Source organism: Cyprinodon variegatus, unplaced genomic scaffold (genome assembly GCF_000732505.1).
Source record: "Cyprinodon variegatus isolate N-32 unplaced genomic scaffold, C_variegatus-1.0 Scaffold74, whole genome shotgun sequence".
NCBI lineage: Eukaryota > Metazoa > Chordata > Actinopteri > Cyprinodontiformes > Cyprinodontidae > Cyprinodon > Cyprinodon variegatus.
This window is the reverse complement of record NW_015150527.1, coordinates 979545-992075: the sequence shown is the minus strand read 5'-3', so window position 1 is coordinate 992075 and position 12531 is coordinate 979545. Positions and strand designations below refer to the sequence as shown.

Sequence of the window (12531 nt, the reverse complement as noted above, 5' to 3'; positions counted from 1 at the left end):
CTGAAACTCGACAGTCTATTCTTGTTCTTAGAAATGAAGGCTATTCCATGCGAGAAATTGCTAAGACAAACTATAACTACAGCTCCCTGCATGCAATCACTTTGAATTTAAGGCGTCTCTTTCTTATCATTTGTGACAGGATCTGTCAGTGCCTGCATATATCACACTGCAGTATCTTATAAAGTTGATCTATGATTAAAGTTTCATACGAATTGAAATTAAATGTCTGAGATGAATTATTATGCAACCTGGCTTCCATTCCCCCAATCAATCCCCATCTGTGTCACCAATTTCCACCTCTTCAAAACTTGCATATCCGGACTGAAGGATCAGAGTTGGCGTGAGAATCTGTCCTATATTTCCAATTTTGTCTTTGATGAATCAAAACCTTTGCATGGAAATTGGTATACACAAGTTTCAGGCCATGTTTTATTTGCATGTAAGCTTGATAACTAGGACCCCTGAAGAAGATTTTCCTACCTTACTGAAGTCAAATCTTGCAGAGTCCCCTAATTGCTTTGGTTAAGGAACCCAACCACTAACCCCTTCCCTCTTCCACTAAGACAAGCTGCAGAGTTTCCTGATGTGGGGGAGCAAATTCGCAGTGGCAAAGTTTTGCCACTGTAGGTATTGAGATTTGCCAGAGTTATGTATTTCCATAGAGTTCAGAGAGACTTTACTTAAGTTAACAAAATATAACCCCAATAACAGAATCAGAGGATATATTTTAATTCATGAAAATAAATAATTCTTGGGGTTTGGCTTTTCAAACTATGACTCATGTGGATTAGTTATTTAAGCATTACAAGTATATGTGAGGACTGAAAAATGCTTGTAAAATAGCTGATAACAATCTGAGGATCCTTTCATTGCTCAAAACCTTTGCGACTTCTATATACAGTCAATCATTCCTTTACCAAAATAAGAGAGAATAGAGTATTTAAAGACAGATTTAAAGGAATGATGAAACTAGAACAATTTGTCCATGTTATTATGAACAGTGAGGTACCTTAATTACTAGTGTCTCTTAATCTTATTTTTTGTGCAAATCAGTGAAACGTTCTCATGAAGGAAGCAGTGAGAGTTTGACGTCCTGCACTTGGATCCAAACTTTTCAACATATGAAACACATGCTGTAACCCCCCTCTCTCGAGGCTCAGCTGTTGGGGCCGGCTTCACCAAGAGAAGCCTAGTGGGACTTAATACAGAGGGGTGGGAGAGCATGTTATCTGGAAACCCATACCCTCCTACTGTCACACCTTTGGAGCAACACGCATTCAGTACATACTGCAAATTCATTGCTCACATACGTCACATATTGATCTGTATGTGTGATGTATGACCTTGTTCAAATGCACACACAGGCTGACGCACAATGGTAAAGGTGTTTATTTCTGTATCTGCAGCGCAGTTTCTGACTCATCGCTTTTTTACAATAAGCTTTTATCTTTTATGCCATTCAAAAAGTTAAGAGTGAAACATAAAACTAAAGAAATTCCAAAATATAAAAGGGAATATTTAGAAAGTTGGTCAGTTCATCTAGAGAGGAAGTTTTCAGAGTCTGCAAAGCAGAAAATATCTGTTTTCAACATGTAACATGCTCCCAGCCTTTACTTCGCCTCATTCACTGTGTGCATCTTGAACAAATAACACTGAAATGGTGATTTTAACCTGGATACTAACTACTAATGTTCCCTTAGCAAAAGAAAATAACTTAGAAGCCGCAGGAGCAGCACTGACAGCATCCTCCTAAAACAGTGCCTTACTCACTCACTGAATGACTCATCATGACATGAAGCATGGAGCTTAATGGCACTGCATCCAAGCAAAGGGCCCACTTGTTCTAATAATAATAAAAAAAAAAACCTATATAGGAAGTTTGTTTTTTTCTTTTGTCATTTACCCCCACATTGTACAACAAATATCTGTACAACAAATATGTTCAAGGTCACCCAAAGAGCTTTGATGGTTTTATAAAGCTACATAACATCAGCAGGCAAAGTACGAAGCCGAGCCAGCATGGGATTGCATGGGGCGCAAAGTACATTTGCCTACACCTCTTTAATCTTTTGAGAGATGAGAGCAAGATCAATCTAAGCCTATAGGACAGACCTTAAATGGCTCAGAGAAGCTGTGGTGAACATTATGCTGCTTGCAGCATTGACCGACATGGTCGGTTGGGTGGTGGGTCAGTTCTGAGGACAGATCATGGGGGATATACAGGACTTCTCAGGATAAATGTTGGTACAGTTAGATCATTCGCTGCTGCATAGGGTCCTGGGTTTTTTTCTGGTGCAACAGTATGCAAGCAGTTCCTAAAGCATGAGGAAATTGATACTATTGGCTCACCTCTATGCTCCCCTGACATAAATCCAAGAGAACATCACTTGGACATCATGTTTAGGTCCATCAGACACCAGCAGATTGACTAGGAGCTCAGCGGTGCCATTGCTAGGAGGAGAAGGAGGAAACCATCTGTCATCTCAAAAGGAGCCTGCCCCGGCATTGTCAGACATGTGGGGCCCATACATACTACTGAGTACCACACTAAGATGATGCAGTGACACTGAAGCAAATAGGCCTAGCCTGCCATGTCAGTTTTCACTTTTTCTCTGACTTTTGATTTAGACCATCTGTGAGTGGATATTTCCTTTTAATTTAACCAGTGAAATTGCCTCCTTTTCTTTTTAACATAGCCTAAACCATATCAGTATGATTTCCTTTCCACATTATGTGTTCCGTAACATCTTTTAAGCAGTATGAAATGTTGTTTCTACAAATTGACTGTTCATTACAAAAAACAGCTGATCGATTTCTACTAACAGCACTAATGATGACTATTACTGTGACTAAAGCTGCCAACAGGTTTTTTTTCCTGTGGTGTTAAAGATGAGGCAGGAATAGAACTTAAAATATATTTGATGATGTTTGTAACATGTTTACCAAAAGCTGATTAGTACACATTAGATATTTTAAAGTACTCCAACCCAGGTTCATATCAGAGGACCTTCATGCCAGTTGAGCCACATCACAGTTTCATTAATAGAAGCGCTGGAAGCGAACCCTGAAACTGTGACAATTTCAGGATTAAATGGTGCATCCCTGTAGAGCCTGTCAAAGACAGGTGCAAATCTCTTTGGTAAATATAAACAGAGAAAGACTTCTGAAGGCTCTCTTTTGTTATTGCTGTATTTTAAAGTTAAATTGGGGGCATAAAGGTGTTTAACCTCACTAATCTCTGCCAGCTCTACCAAGTAAGTAAATCCCTGGAAGAGATGCTTCACTCAGACAAAATCTTGGATGTGCTCCCAGAATAAGAAAAGTTGCTCAGCTGAAGAGATCAATGTGCTCATGACTTTTTAGAATATGTGATTGTATTATTATATGTCCTATTCCACAATGGAGTATAAGGGTCAACGGGAGAGAAAGAAATGAAGAGGTATGTTTATAACCGCCGCAAAGGAGGTTATGTTTTTTGGAGGGTTTCTGTCTGTCTGTCTGATTTAATGCCATTTTTATTAGAGATGTCTCTCATGCCAAGAAACAATTCATAATATTTTAGTAATGATCCAGGTCATAATCTGGAATCTATTAAAAGATTCTCCAACGTTGCGAGACAGGGATATTTGGCGGAACTAGCAGTTCCCCCCCTAAACCAGAGGGTGGCAGCAGTGGACAACCTCAGCATCGGACTCAAAAAGTCCGGAGGTATTTTACTGAAGACGAAAACACAAGAAAAAGAAAAGTTGTTGGTTTGCTAGTTGGATCAATTGAAAAGTTATGAACAGATTTTATGGTACATTTTTTATGAGAGGTGCGCCTCATGCCAAGGAAGAATTAATTCAAATTTGGTAATGACCCAGATCATGGGTGAGTTTTAGCTACAGGTTTATATCACAATATGGGGCAAAAAGTGCTGCTTTGTGGAGGTCTGGGCTCTTAGAGTGCTTTTCTGTTTATTGTATATTTTTCTTATGTGTTTCAATTGTAAAGTCAAACTATTGAGAATAAAAAAGTATCTTCTGCTCTCTATGCCATATGCTTTTTGACTAAGCAAACCAATGGTATAACTCTAATGTGTTGTTTGGTTTAAATTGTACCATTTAAACCAAACAACATAGGCACAAATATCTAGGTCAGCCCTGCCTTGTGTAAATAAACTTGTTAATTTTTTAGGTTTTATTTTATTATTGCTTTACTGAAGGGTTAACCAAAATTAACTCTATTATATTCATCTTTTCCGTTTAAAATTTAAGTTAGCATCAGAGCTATCCTGTCACAGACCAAACCTGATTGGAAGGAGCACAGCAGTTTTAAAATATAAATATTCATCAAGAATTTATTTCCATTATAGCATTACTTACTGCTCTGACAATACATTTATTTCTCTAGGATTTTGACTTCATACTTGACATAAAGTTTCACATTTTATTTTACATTTTCAACCTTTATCAGCCACAGAAAAGCAAAATACAAAACAACTAATAGGAATAAAAAGTGTTTTTTTCCTCCAGGTGTCCTCAATGCTGATGTTTAGTTTAAAGCTGTGAGGTGAACTGCATGGAAAATCATTTATTAATCAATATCAAACAAGCCGTTAAAAGTTTTATGAATCCAGGGCACTGAGTTATAAGTGGAAAGCTCAAAACAAGGGCTTGTCGATGACAATTTGCAGTAAATCTCCACATTTTCTAAATAGACTAGACTAGAATAGACTAGAACAAAAACATATGTAGTACAGTCTGCAATATGTGACAAACCTTTATATATTTTGTCACAGACTTCCTATTAATCTGCAGCCAAAAATGTTGATGTTGAAGACCAGGTGGAGAGTTTTCTCATCAGGCGGTTGTCTCTGTCACTTCAGATTTACCCCAACCTGACAAACGGACTCCAACCTGCCCAGCAACACAGGGCCCGCTCTTGTGCCACACAACTGTCAGCCATTTAATATTTAGATAACTTACAGTTGTTGCTGCATGTCAACACAGCAATGAACACATGCTTAAGGTGGCAGCAAGAGGAAGGAGATGGCTTTAAGATTACAGATAGCTGCACCATAAAAATGTGATTCCTCTAAGCAACCAAAGAATGAATTATATTATCTACAAGTTAAAACAAATCGTTGTTGTTAACGGTTAAAGCTGGTCTCAGGTATAGTGATGATTTCAGACTTTATATACCAAAAGTTGATATTTTTTACAACAGCTTTTGTTTATTGTTGCACTAAAATTATTTTGTAGATTTCTTTTATTTACATTACTCAGCTGTTACATGGTGAGTTAAACTGATAATGTGCTGCAATCAGGTTTACCTACACATTATTAACCTAGGACTGCTTCCGTTGAATCTTTTTGAAGAAAGGAGGGATTTTCAGCAGAATCTGCTGAGCTTATTGGGTGCAGCAACACCTAACAACTGAATTAGCAGACTAGATTAAAAACCACAACAATTTACGCTTTTACACTTTTGCTGTTCCTCTATCAAAGACCAATTCTGACAAAACAGATGTGTTAGCAGCAGCTGTACATCATCCTGCTCTGTCAGGTTTATTTCGGTGCAGTGGCTCCGTACCTCTTGGGTTAGTCACGGCCATGTTTCCCGTTTTAAACCGCAATACTCTAACATGATTGGACAACCTGTTTCAGGTCTGCATCGAATGATTAAAGCTGAAGCGGTACGAGATGGGTTCTATGCGGACGGCCTAGATTAACTGAAAAGAAAAATAAGCCATTAGAAATGAAACATTTACAAACATTTAAACATTTAGGAATTTTGGAAACCAATGTGAAAACTATTAAAGAAAATTACTCATTTTACATTGAACTATTATAGAGGAATTGTAAACTTTATTTGTTATTACATTATTAAATGTTGGAATTTGAAAATGTATTTCCATAGTTCTAGAGACAAAACCACGAGAATTTAACTTGCAAGAAGGCTTAATTCAAATGGAAGTTTCTTTGTTCTGAGTATGCTATTTTCAAGAATTGTGTAGTATGTTCTTATTCTATTGTAAATTTGGCCTTATGTGCTTATCTTTTTTTATTTTTATTATTTTTAATTTTTTTTTTACCATTGTTTAAATCTGCATTATTCCGCTATACTCTTGATACACCTACATTTCCCTTTCGGCTGGACAGTAATGCGTATTTCTATTCTATTATATTATGTAATTAAATTCTGTAATCAAAATTAAACAATCACATGCGAGCTGATAATGTGCATTTTTTTCCTATAAGTTATTGCTGGAAAATTGTTGGTGTAATAAAAATAAGCCTATAATACAGGAAACATAGCTTTGCTAATGCTAAAACACATTAACCCATAGGAAAGCTGGCCATGAATGTGAATAGTTTTTGATAAGAAGGAAACTGATTGAGCAGATCTTTTGACAATGAAAACAAAAGGTGATGTAACATAATTCCCCAGATAAGTCTAAAAGCCTATAAGTAATTTTGCAGATGACAAAAAGATAATGAACAAACAACCTTTTTTTTTTTCTTCAAATCAGGCAACCTGTCAATAGTATGAACAGTTTTTCCCCCTGACTGATTGCTGTAGGTGAGCTTCAGGAGTAGGCCAATTAAAGTTGAATAGATAAATGTTCTATTGTGTAGATAGTCTGACTACTCTAAAAAGAGCTGACCTACTTACATTGGTTTAGTTTTTAAGACATTGCATAAATAAGCATGACATAACTGTTTTTTATATGTGGCTTTGCATCCCATCAAGCAAAAATTGATTGAAAAGACATAGAAAAGATTATGTGATTTATGTCCAAACGCCGTCTACTTTTGGTTGAAAAGTGAAAGGTAAAAAGCTGTACTTTTCAGAGTGTTTAAAAGACAATGGGAGAGGTCATTTAATGGTGTAGTATTCAGCATACAGAATAGTTTCTCTGCTCTCCCCCATGTTGAAAGGTCAAAGTTTACCTAATCTCGACAAGTCGATTTTCACAGAATCTTCCTAGCTTTCCAGTGGAAATTACGAAAGTACTCATTAATTTAATCACTTCACTCTTATTATTACGTATTTGAGAGGTGCTTTACATATTAGTGCATCATTTTGTGTTTAGCTTATTTGTTTTAGTTTGTTGTTTTATACATTTTGTATTTCTTATTTGATTTCTGTTAGATACTTCCTAGGGTGACTTTTGTTTCTGTTACTGTTTAGGGGTTAATTAGTACTTTCAGCTGCCCTGCTTCATCCTTCCTTAGCTGGTCCTTTTTTTGTCTTCTCAGGTCTTCTGGTTTGTTTGTCATTCCTTCATTACTTTTTCTGTAATCACTCCTGTTCTGACTTTTTCCTTCATCCGGGTTCCTGTAGTTTGTTTGCTGTAAGAAGGTTAAGCCCATGTCTTAAGTAGAACAACCTGCTGCTAAGGATCCCAAGTGAAGCAGTGAGCTGCATTTGAAATATCTCACAAACTAAATCTTTGCACTGCAAAAGCGATCTAGAAAGAAGTAAAAATTTCTTATATTAAGCGTTAAGCGTTTTTACCCTTAATTTGAGTAGGTAAACGCGATAGTTTGCCAATGGAATGAGTGTTTTTAGTCTTAAAATAAGATAATTAGATAATATGCACTTGAAATAAGAAAATGCAATTGTGTTTTTCTTATTTTAAATCTAAATTGTCTTGTTCCATTGGCAAAATGTCTCTTTCATCTCCTCAATCCAAGAACAAATGCACTTTTTTTAAGAAAAAATGACTTATCTAGATTTGGATTTTTTCCAGTGGTGTTAGACAAAAGACAATCTGTCAAGAAATCATTGCTGAATCAACAGAAAGAAATAAAACTATTTGCCCTTCATAAGGCGCAAACAAACATAGTGAAGCAATTAGGGTTGCGGTAACTGAATATGGATCCTATAGTTCAAATTCTGGTTCAGATTCTGCCTATAGGGCTCCCTATTTTCTTTGAAGAGTTCTGAGAAGACTTAAGATTCTTATATGGCAGATATTTATACTAAGGGACTGAACTTCAAAAGGTATTGTGTATTAAAAAACACACACGCTTCTTTGCACATGCAGTGCAGATCCTTCAAGAAAGCTCAAACTGATATGCACTTTCATTTGAGCTGACAATGCACAGATTCATCAATTTGCAAAGAATATTCTATTGACCAAATTGAACAAATTTATGGGTGGAAAATCCTCTAATGTAGCTACACAATTAAAGCATTTTGAGATTTTTTATTTGAAACTCTCTTTTTTCTGAAACTCTCAGTATTTGCACCTAAGTTTAGTACCTGTAAAAGTCAGGTGCAAAGTACATACAAAAAAATCTCTGTGGTCATTTTTGCAATAAAGTAGGGATTGATATGATGACATAGAAAGGAGAGTGATGCACATGTAAACATATTTGGAGTGTTAGAAATAAAACGTATTAGAATAGAAAGACATCTGAGCAGATGAATGCAGCATGAAGCAATTCTACATGACACAAGCAATTTACTGCTCCATATTTAAAATGAAATCAAAATAAACTTATCCTGTTCAACAAGCTTTCAGTAGGACAGAGGTTTGTGATGCCTGTTCTAAAACATTGACTTTTTCTTTCCTTGAACCATTGTGATTGTGTGCTTTGGGTTTCTTGCCGAAGTTTTCTGCAGCTTTAAATTTCTGGCTATCAGCAGGCTGCTTTAATATTTACATATTAAATTCTATTTTGCAAAGTGAACTAGTCGCTCCTGCAGCTCTCACTCACCATGACGCTTCACCAAACTTCCAAGATTTCAAGCTTCACCCTTTTCACTTCAGATTTAAGTTATAATTATTAAACATCCATCAGAGCACAGGACATGTCTCCCAAAATGAAAATGTATGAACGTGTTTGGAAACTATGATCTCTTTTTTAATTCTGCCTTTAGTTTAACGACTTCTGTGTGGCCTCAGGCAAAAAAATCATAAATTACATAATAAGCAGCTTTGTCTTGAAAATTATAACATGATTAAAAAAATATGCAACATTAATAAAAACAAAGTTTAAAATTAAGTAAATGACACTAATAAATTGGCATAAGATGATCTGTGGCACTGTCACATGTCAGTGAGCTGATCAGGACCTGCAGAGTTTGTGCAGGTATAATTCAAGCCCACCGTGTTTCAGTGATATACAGCTGGCAGAGCGGTAAGATGAGCAAACGGAACAAGAAAAACAAGCAGAGATATGAACACTAATGGGAGAAATATGTGACCAAACATGTTTACCATGCTTCCCTATTCCTTAAACCAGAAAAAAACGGACATATCAGCACCAAACTGAAAACAAAAGAACAGACCCTGCAGAAGCATCGCAGCTCTTACTTCTGAGAGAAAATTAATATATTACTGTAAATGGTCAATTAGAGATATGCAAGCATCTTCTTCCTCTCTAGTTAAAAAAATTAAACTGACAAACTTTGTTAATACTTGAATGAACAAACTGTACTAATCTGCGTCCAGAAAGATTTACGCAGTAAATTTAGTTTATAATGAAAGAGAAGCTTCTGACCGTAATTCTAATTACTGAAAGGTTTAATAAGTAAAGCTTCATCAGAAAAATAGACTTTTTTTCCTAATTTTTTATTTCCCTATTCTATAGCAATAAGTGTAAAACTGTTCAAGTCTTATTGCAGAGCTCCGCTGATTTATATTCTAATAAAATTCCAAATAAAATAACTTTTTATTGGATAGTTTTACATTTTAGTTTTATTGAATTACACTGTGGTGATTTAATAAAAATCCTGCCATTTTTTAACATTGTCTGCTTTATGTTTTTGTTAAAACATATATATATATATATATATATAATTATCTGCTTCGGCTTTAAAATTTTAATAAATTTTTGCTAATAACAGTTTGTTAAATAGTTTAATAATAATAGAAGGTTTATTAATTACATTTGAAGTCAGACATTTAGGAAAGTCACTCTGTAGATTTTAAAGCTTAGAATTGTGTATAATTGAAGGGTAAACACAAAAACACATCACCTAAAAACAAATTGTAATTATTGAATTACTCTGTCGGTGGAATGGAGTGCAGAATAATAAAAAATAACAGAGTTGGAGGAAAGTAGAAATAAAGATCTAGTAGGATTATAAAGTTTTCCAAACTAAAGAAATGTAATGTTATGGCTGTTTTTAGGAAAAGTAAAAGGCATTTAATGATCAAATATCAGGAAGGTGTGCATCGTTAATTTGCTGTAGATCAAAATTAAGATGAAGGAAATGATCCCATGTTGGGGTTTGCTGGACATAAATGTAAATCTTCCATTTACAAAAATAAACAGAAAAATTGAGAAAAAAAATATCTGAAAACCACACTTTTTTTTTTTAGCAACAAGGCCAATAGAAACTAGATCCTAATAAATTATGCTGACTTGATGCTTATAGTTTCAGTATTCACTGCTTTTTTGATGTTGGATTAAAGTGCAGCTCCTTCCAGAGTTAATCTGACAAAAATCTAAGTAAAAAACTAATAAATGAAAGATTCTATGCATGTTTGTTAAATATAGACATAACAGGTATTAAAACAACAATATTTTGGGTTCAGAAACATTTGACAGTGATTTCATAAATATTAACGTCGGTAGGCTAGTATTACAGTACATTTAATCAATTTAAATCCCGAGAAAATTAAAAAAAAGAATAAATGGTTTTCTTTTAAAAAAAAGAGACTATTTTAAGTGAATAATTTTAATTATTTTCATATATTTTTTCAGTTAATTTTTATTTAAATTTTCTTTATTTTTACTTAAAAAGAAATATTGAGGTTTATTTACCTTAAAATGCCACAAATTTATCTCCCTGTTAAATTCCTTGTCAGCTTTTGACTACATGACCCAAATTTAAATAAATGAAGGTTACTTTCCTTTTTCATAAACACATTCTGACACTTTCTGATTTTTGTCTTTAAATTATTTTCTCTTACCTCTGCAGTGCTTCGTTCATCTCAGGGACGTATCCGCCACCCTGTCCTTTTCCCAGCATTTTTGTTTGGCTTGTTTTTACACTCTCAGTAGCTCTTGTCCAATCCCAAGCTTGCATGACACGGTGGACTTGGAATCACCACCAGAAGCCTTTACACCTGTAACCGGCTGCAGAAAACCAGCTGTGACCCAAACACAACAAACTCTGTTAAGGCCACTTTTTCTGGCCCTCTGTGTTCAGCTTTCTCCGCTCTGGACGGACAGACAGTAACAACACCAGTCGCCAGCAAGAGACGGACACAGAGACCTCAGTAACTCCTGATCGACAGCTGCAAAAGCTGCAGAGTCACCTTCAGATTTGCCTCTTTGACCTACTGTCCCTGCAGAGAATGCTCAAGACTTTCTTCACTCAATGTGTTCTCAAGAAGCCGTGGGATTGAGAGCAGTTCCTATTCAGGAGGAAACTAATGGTTGACTGAGAGAAAAAGGGATTACAGGGAGGTGGGCTCAAGCAATGGCAGAGGGGGGCTGAGTTATCAGAGACCAAATGGGAGTCCCTGCTCCACGAGGCATAACAACAGGGACAAGAAAGTCCCTGCAGCCACTGCTGATTATCACCTCTGCTGTCCCACACGCAGCCTGGCAGAGAGCGGCCAGCCAAGGGATGAACCACGCTCCTGGGAATGCCATCAGTCACTCAGCCATGTCGAGATCAATTTGGTTGCTGAATCATTTGAGGTTTCCAGTTTCCTGTCCTGGAACCCAGTGTCAGATTATTCACATTTTGTAATGGTCTGACAGTCTGAGGGATCACAGCTATGACCCAAACAGCATTGTAGGGCAGAACCGATAATAGATCAGCATTACTGAAGGAATACACAGAGCAGGATCGCATAAGCACCTCCTAATACACAACACAGTGAGAAAACGGTGGGGGGGCCATCAGGGGGTTGAAGCAGTAAATGTTTATTTTGACTGGACAGTGTCACAACCCGGCTTAGGGATTATGTCTAAAAATGGAAAGGACAGAAGAAAACAATTAAGGAATATTCATTTCTTTAAATAACATCAAACAATAGCTAATAGTCTTATAGTTTGTTTTGTAAAGTTATTAAAATTAGTCAAATCGGTATGAAGAGTTGGAAAAGTTGAGCATTGTGGAAATCATTATGGGGGCGGACACACAGAAGAATGACACTGATCAATAAGGAACGACCTCCTTCCTGAAAATGACTCAGACGTAGTGACCAGCTGAAGTTCTCCATCATAAAACATAAAACATTTGAAGGTAAGAACATTAGCATTATGTGTTGTACCAATTACTCGTGCTTGTACTCGTCGTCTTCGCTTAGTTTGGGACCGGGTCACAGGGACAGCAGTCTCAGCAGAAGCTCCCAGACTTCCCTCTTCACAGACACCTCCTCCAGCTCTGCTGGGGGAAGCCTGAGGCACTCCCAGGCCTGCCGAGAGACATAGTCCCTCCAGTGTGTCCTTGGTCGTCCCCTTGGCCTCCTCCCGGTGGGACATGCCTGGAACACCTCGCAAACGAGAGATCCAGGAGCATCCGAAAAAGATGTCCGAGCCACCTCAGGTAAATGGTAAATGGCCTGTACTTATA

The 12531-nt window shown here is 36.5% G+C and overlaps 1 protein-coding gene across 1 annotated transcript in view; it reads right to left on the bottom strand.

The window, feature by feature from the left end:
• rbm20 (RNA binding motif protein 20) overlaps nt 1-11333 on the bottom strand; it is a 56975-nt gene extending 45642 nt beyond the window's left edge. The window contains exon 1 of the mRNA XM_015372614.1: nt 10916-11333. Within this exon, the coding sequence (XP_015228100.1) occupies nt 10916-11031 (116 nt within the window). The 5' untranslated portion in view covers nt 11032-11333. The remainder of the gene's footprint in view (nt 1-10915) is intronic.
• Nucleotides 11334-12531: the final 1198 nt, after the last annotated feature.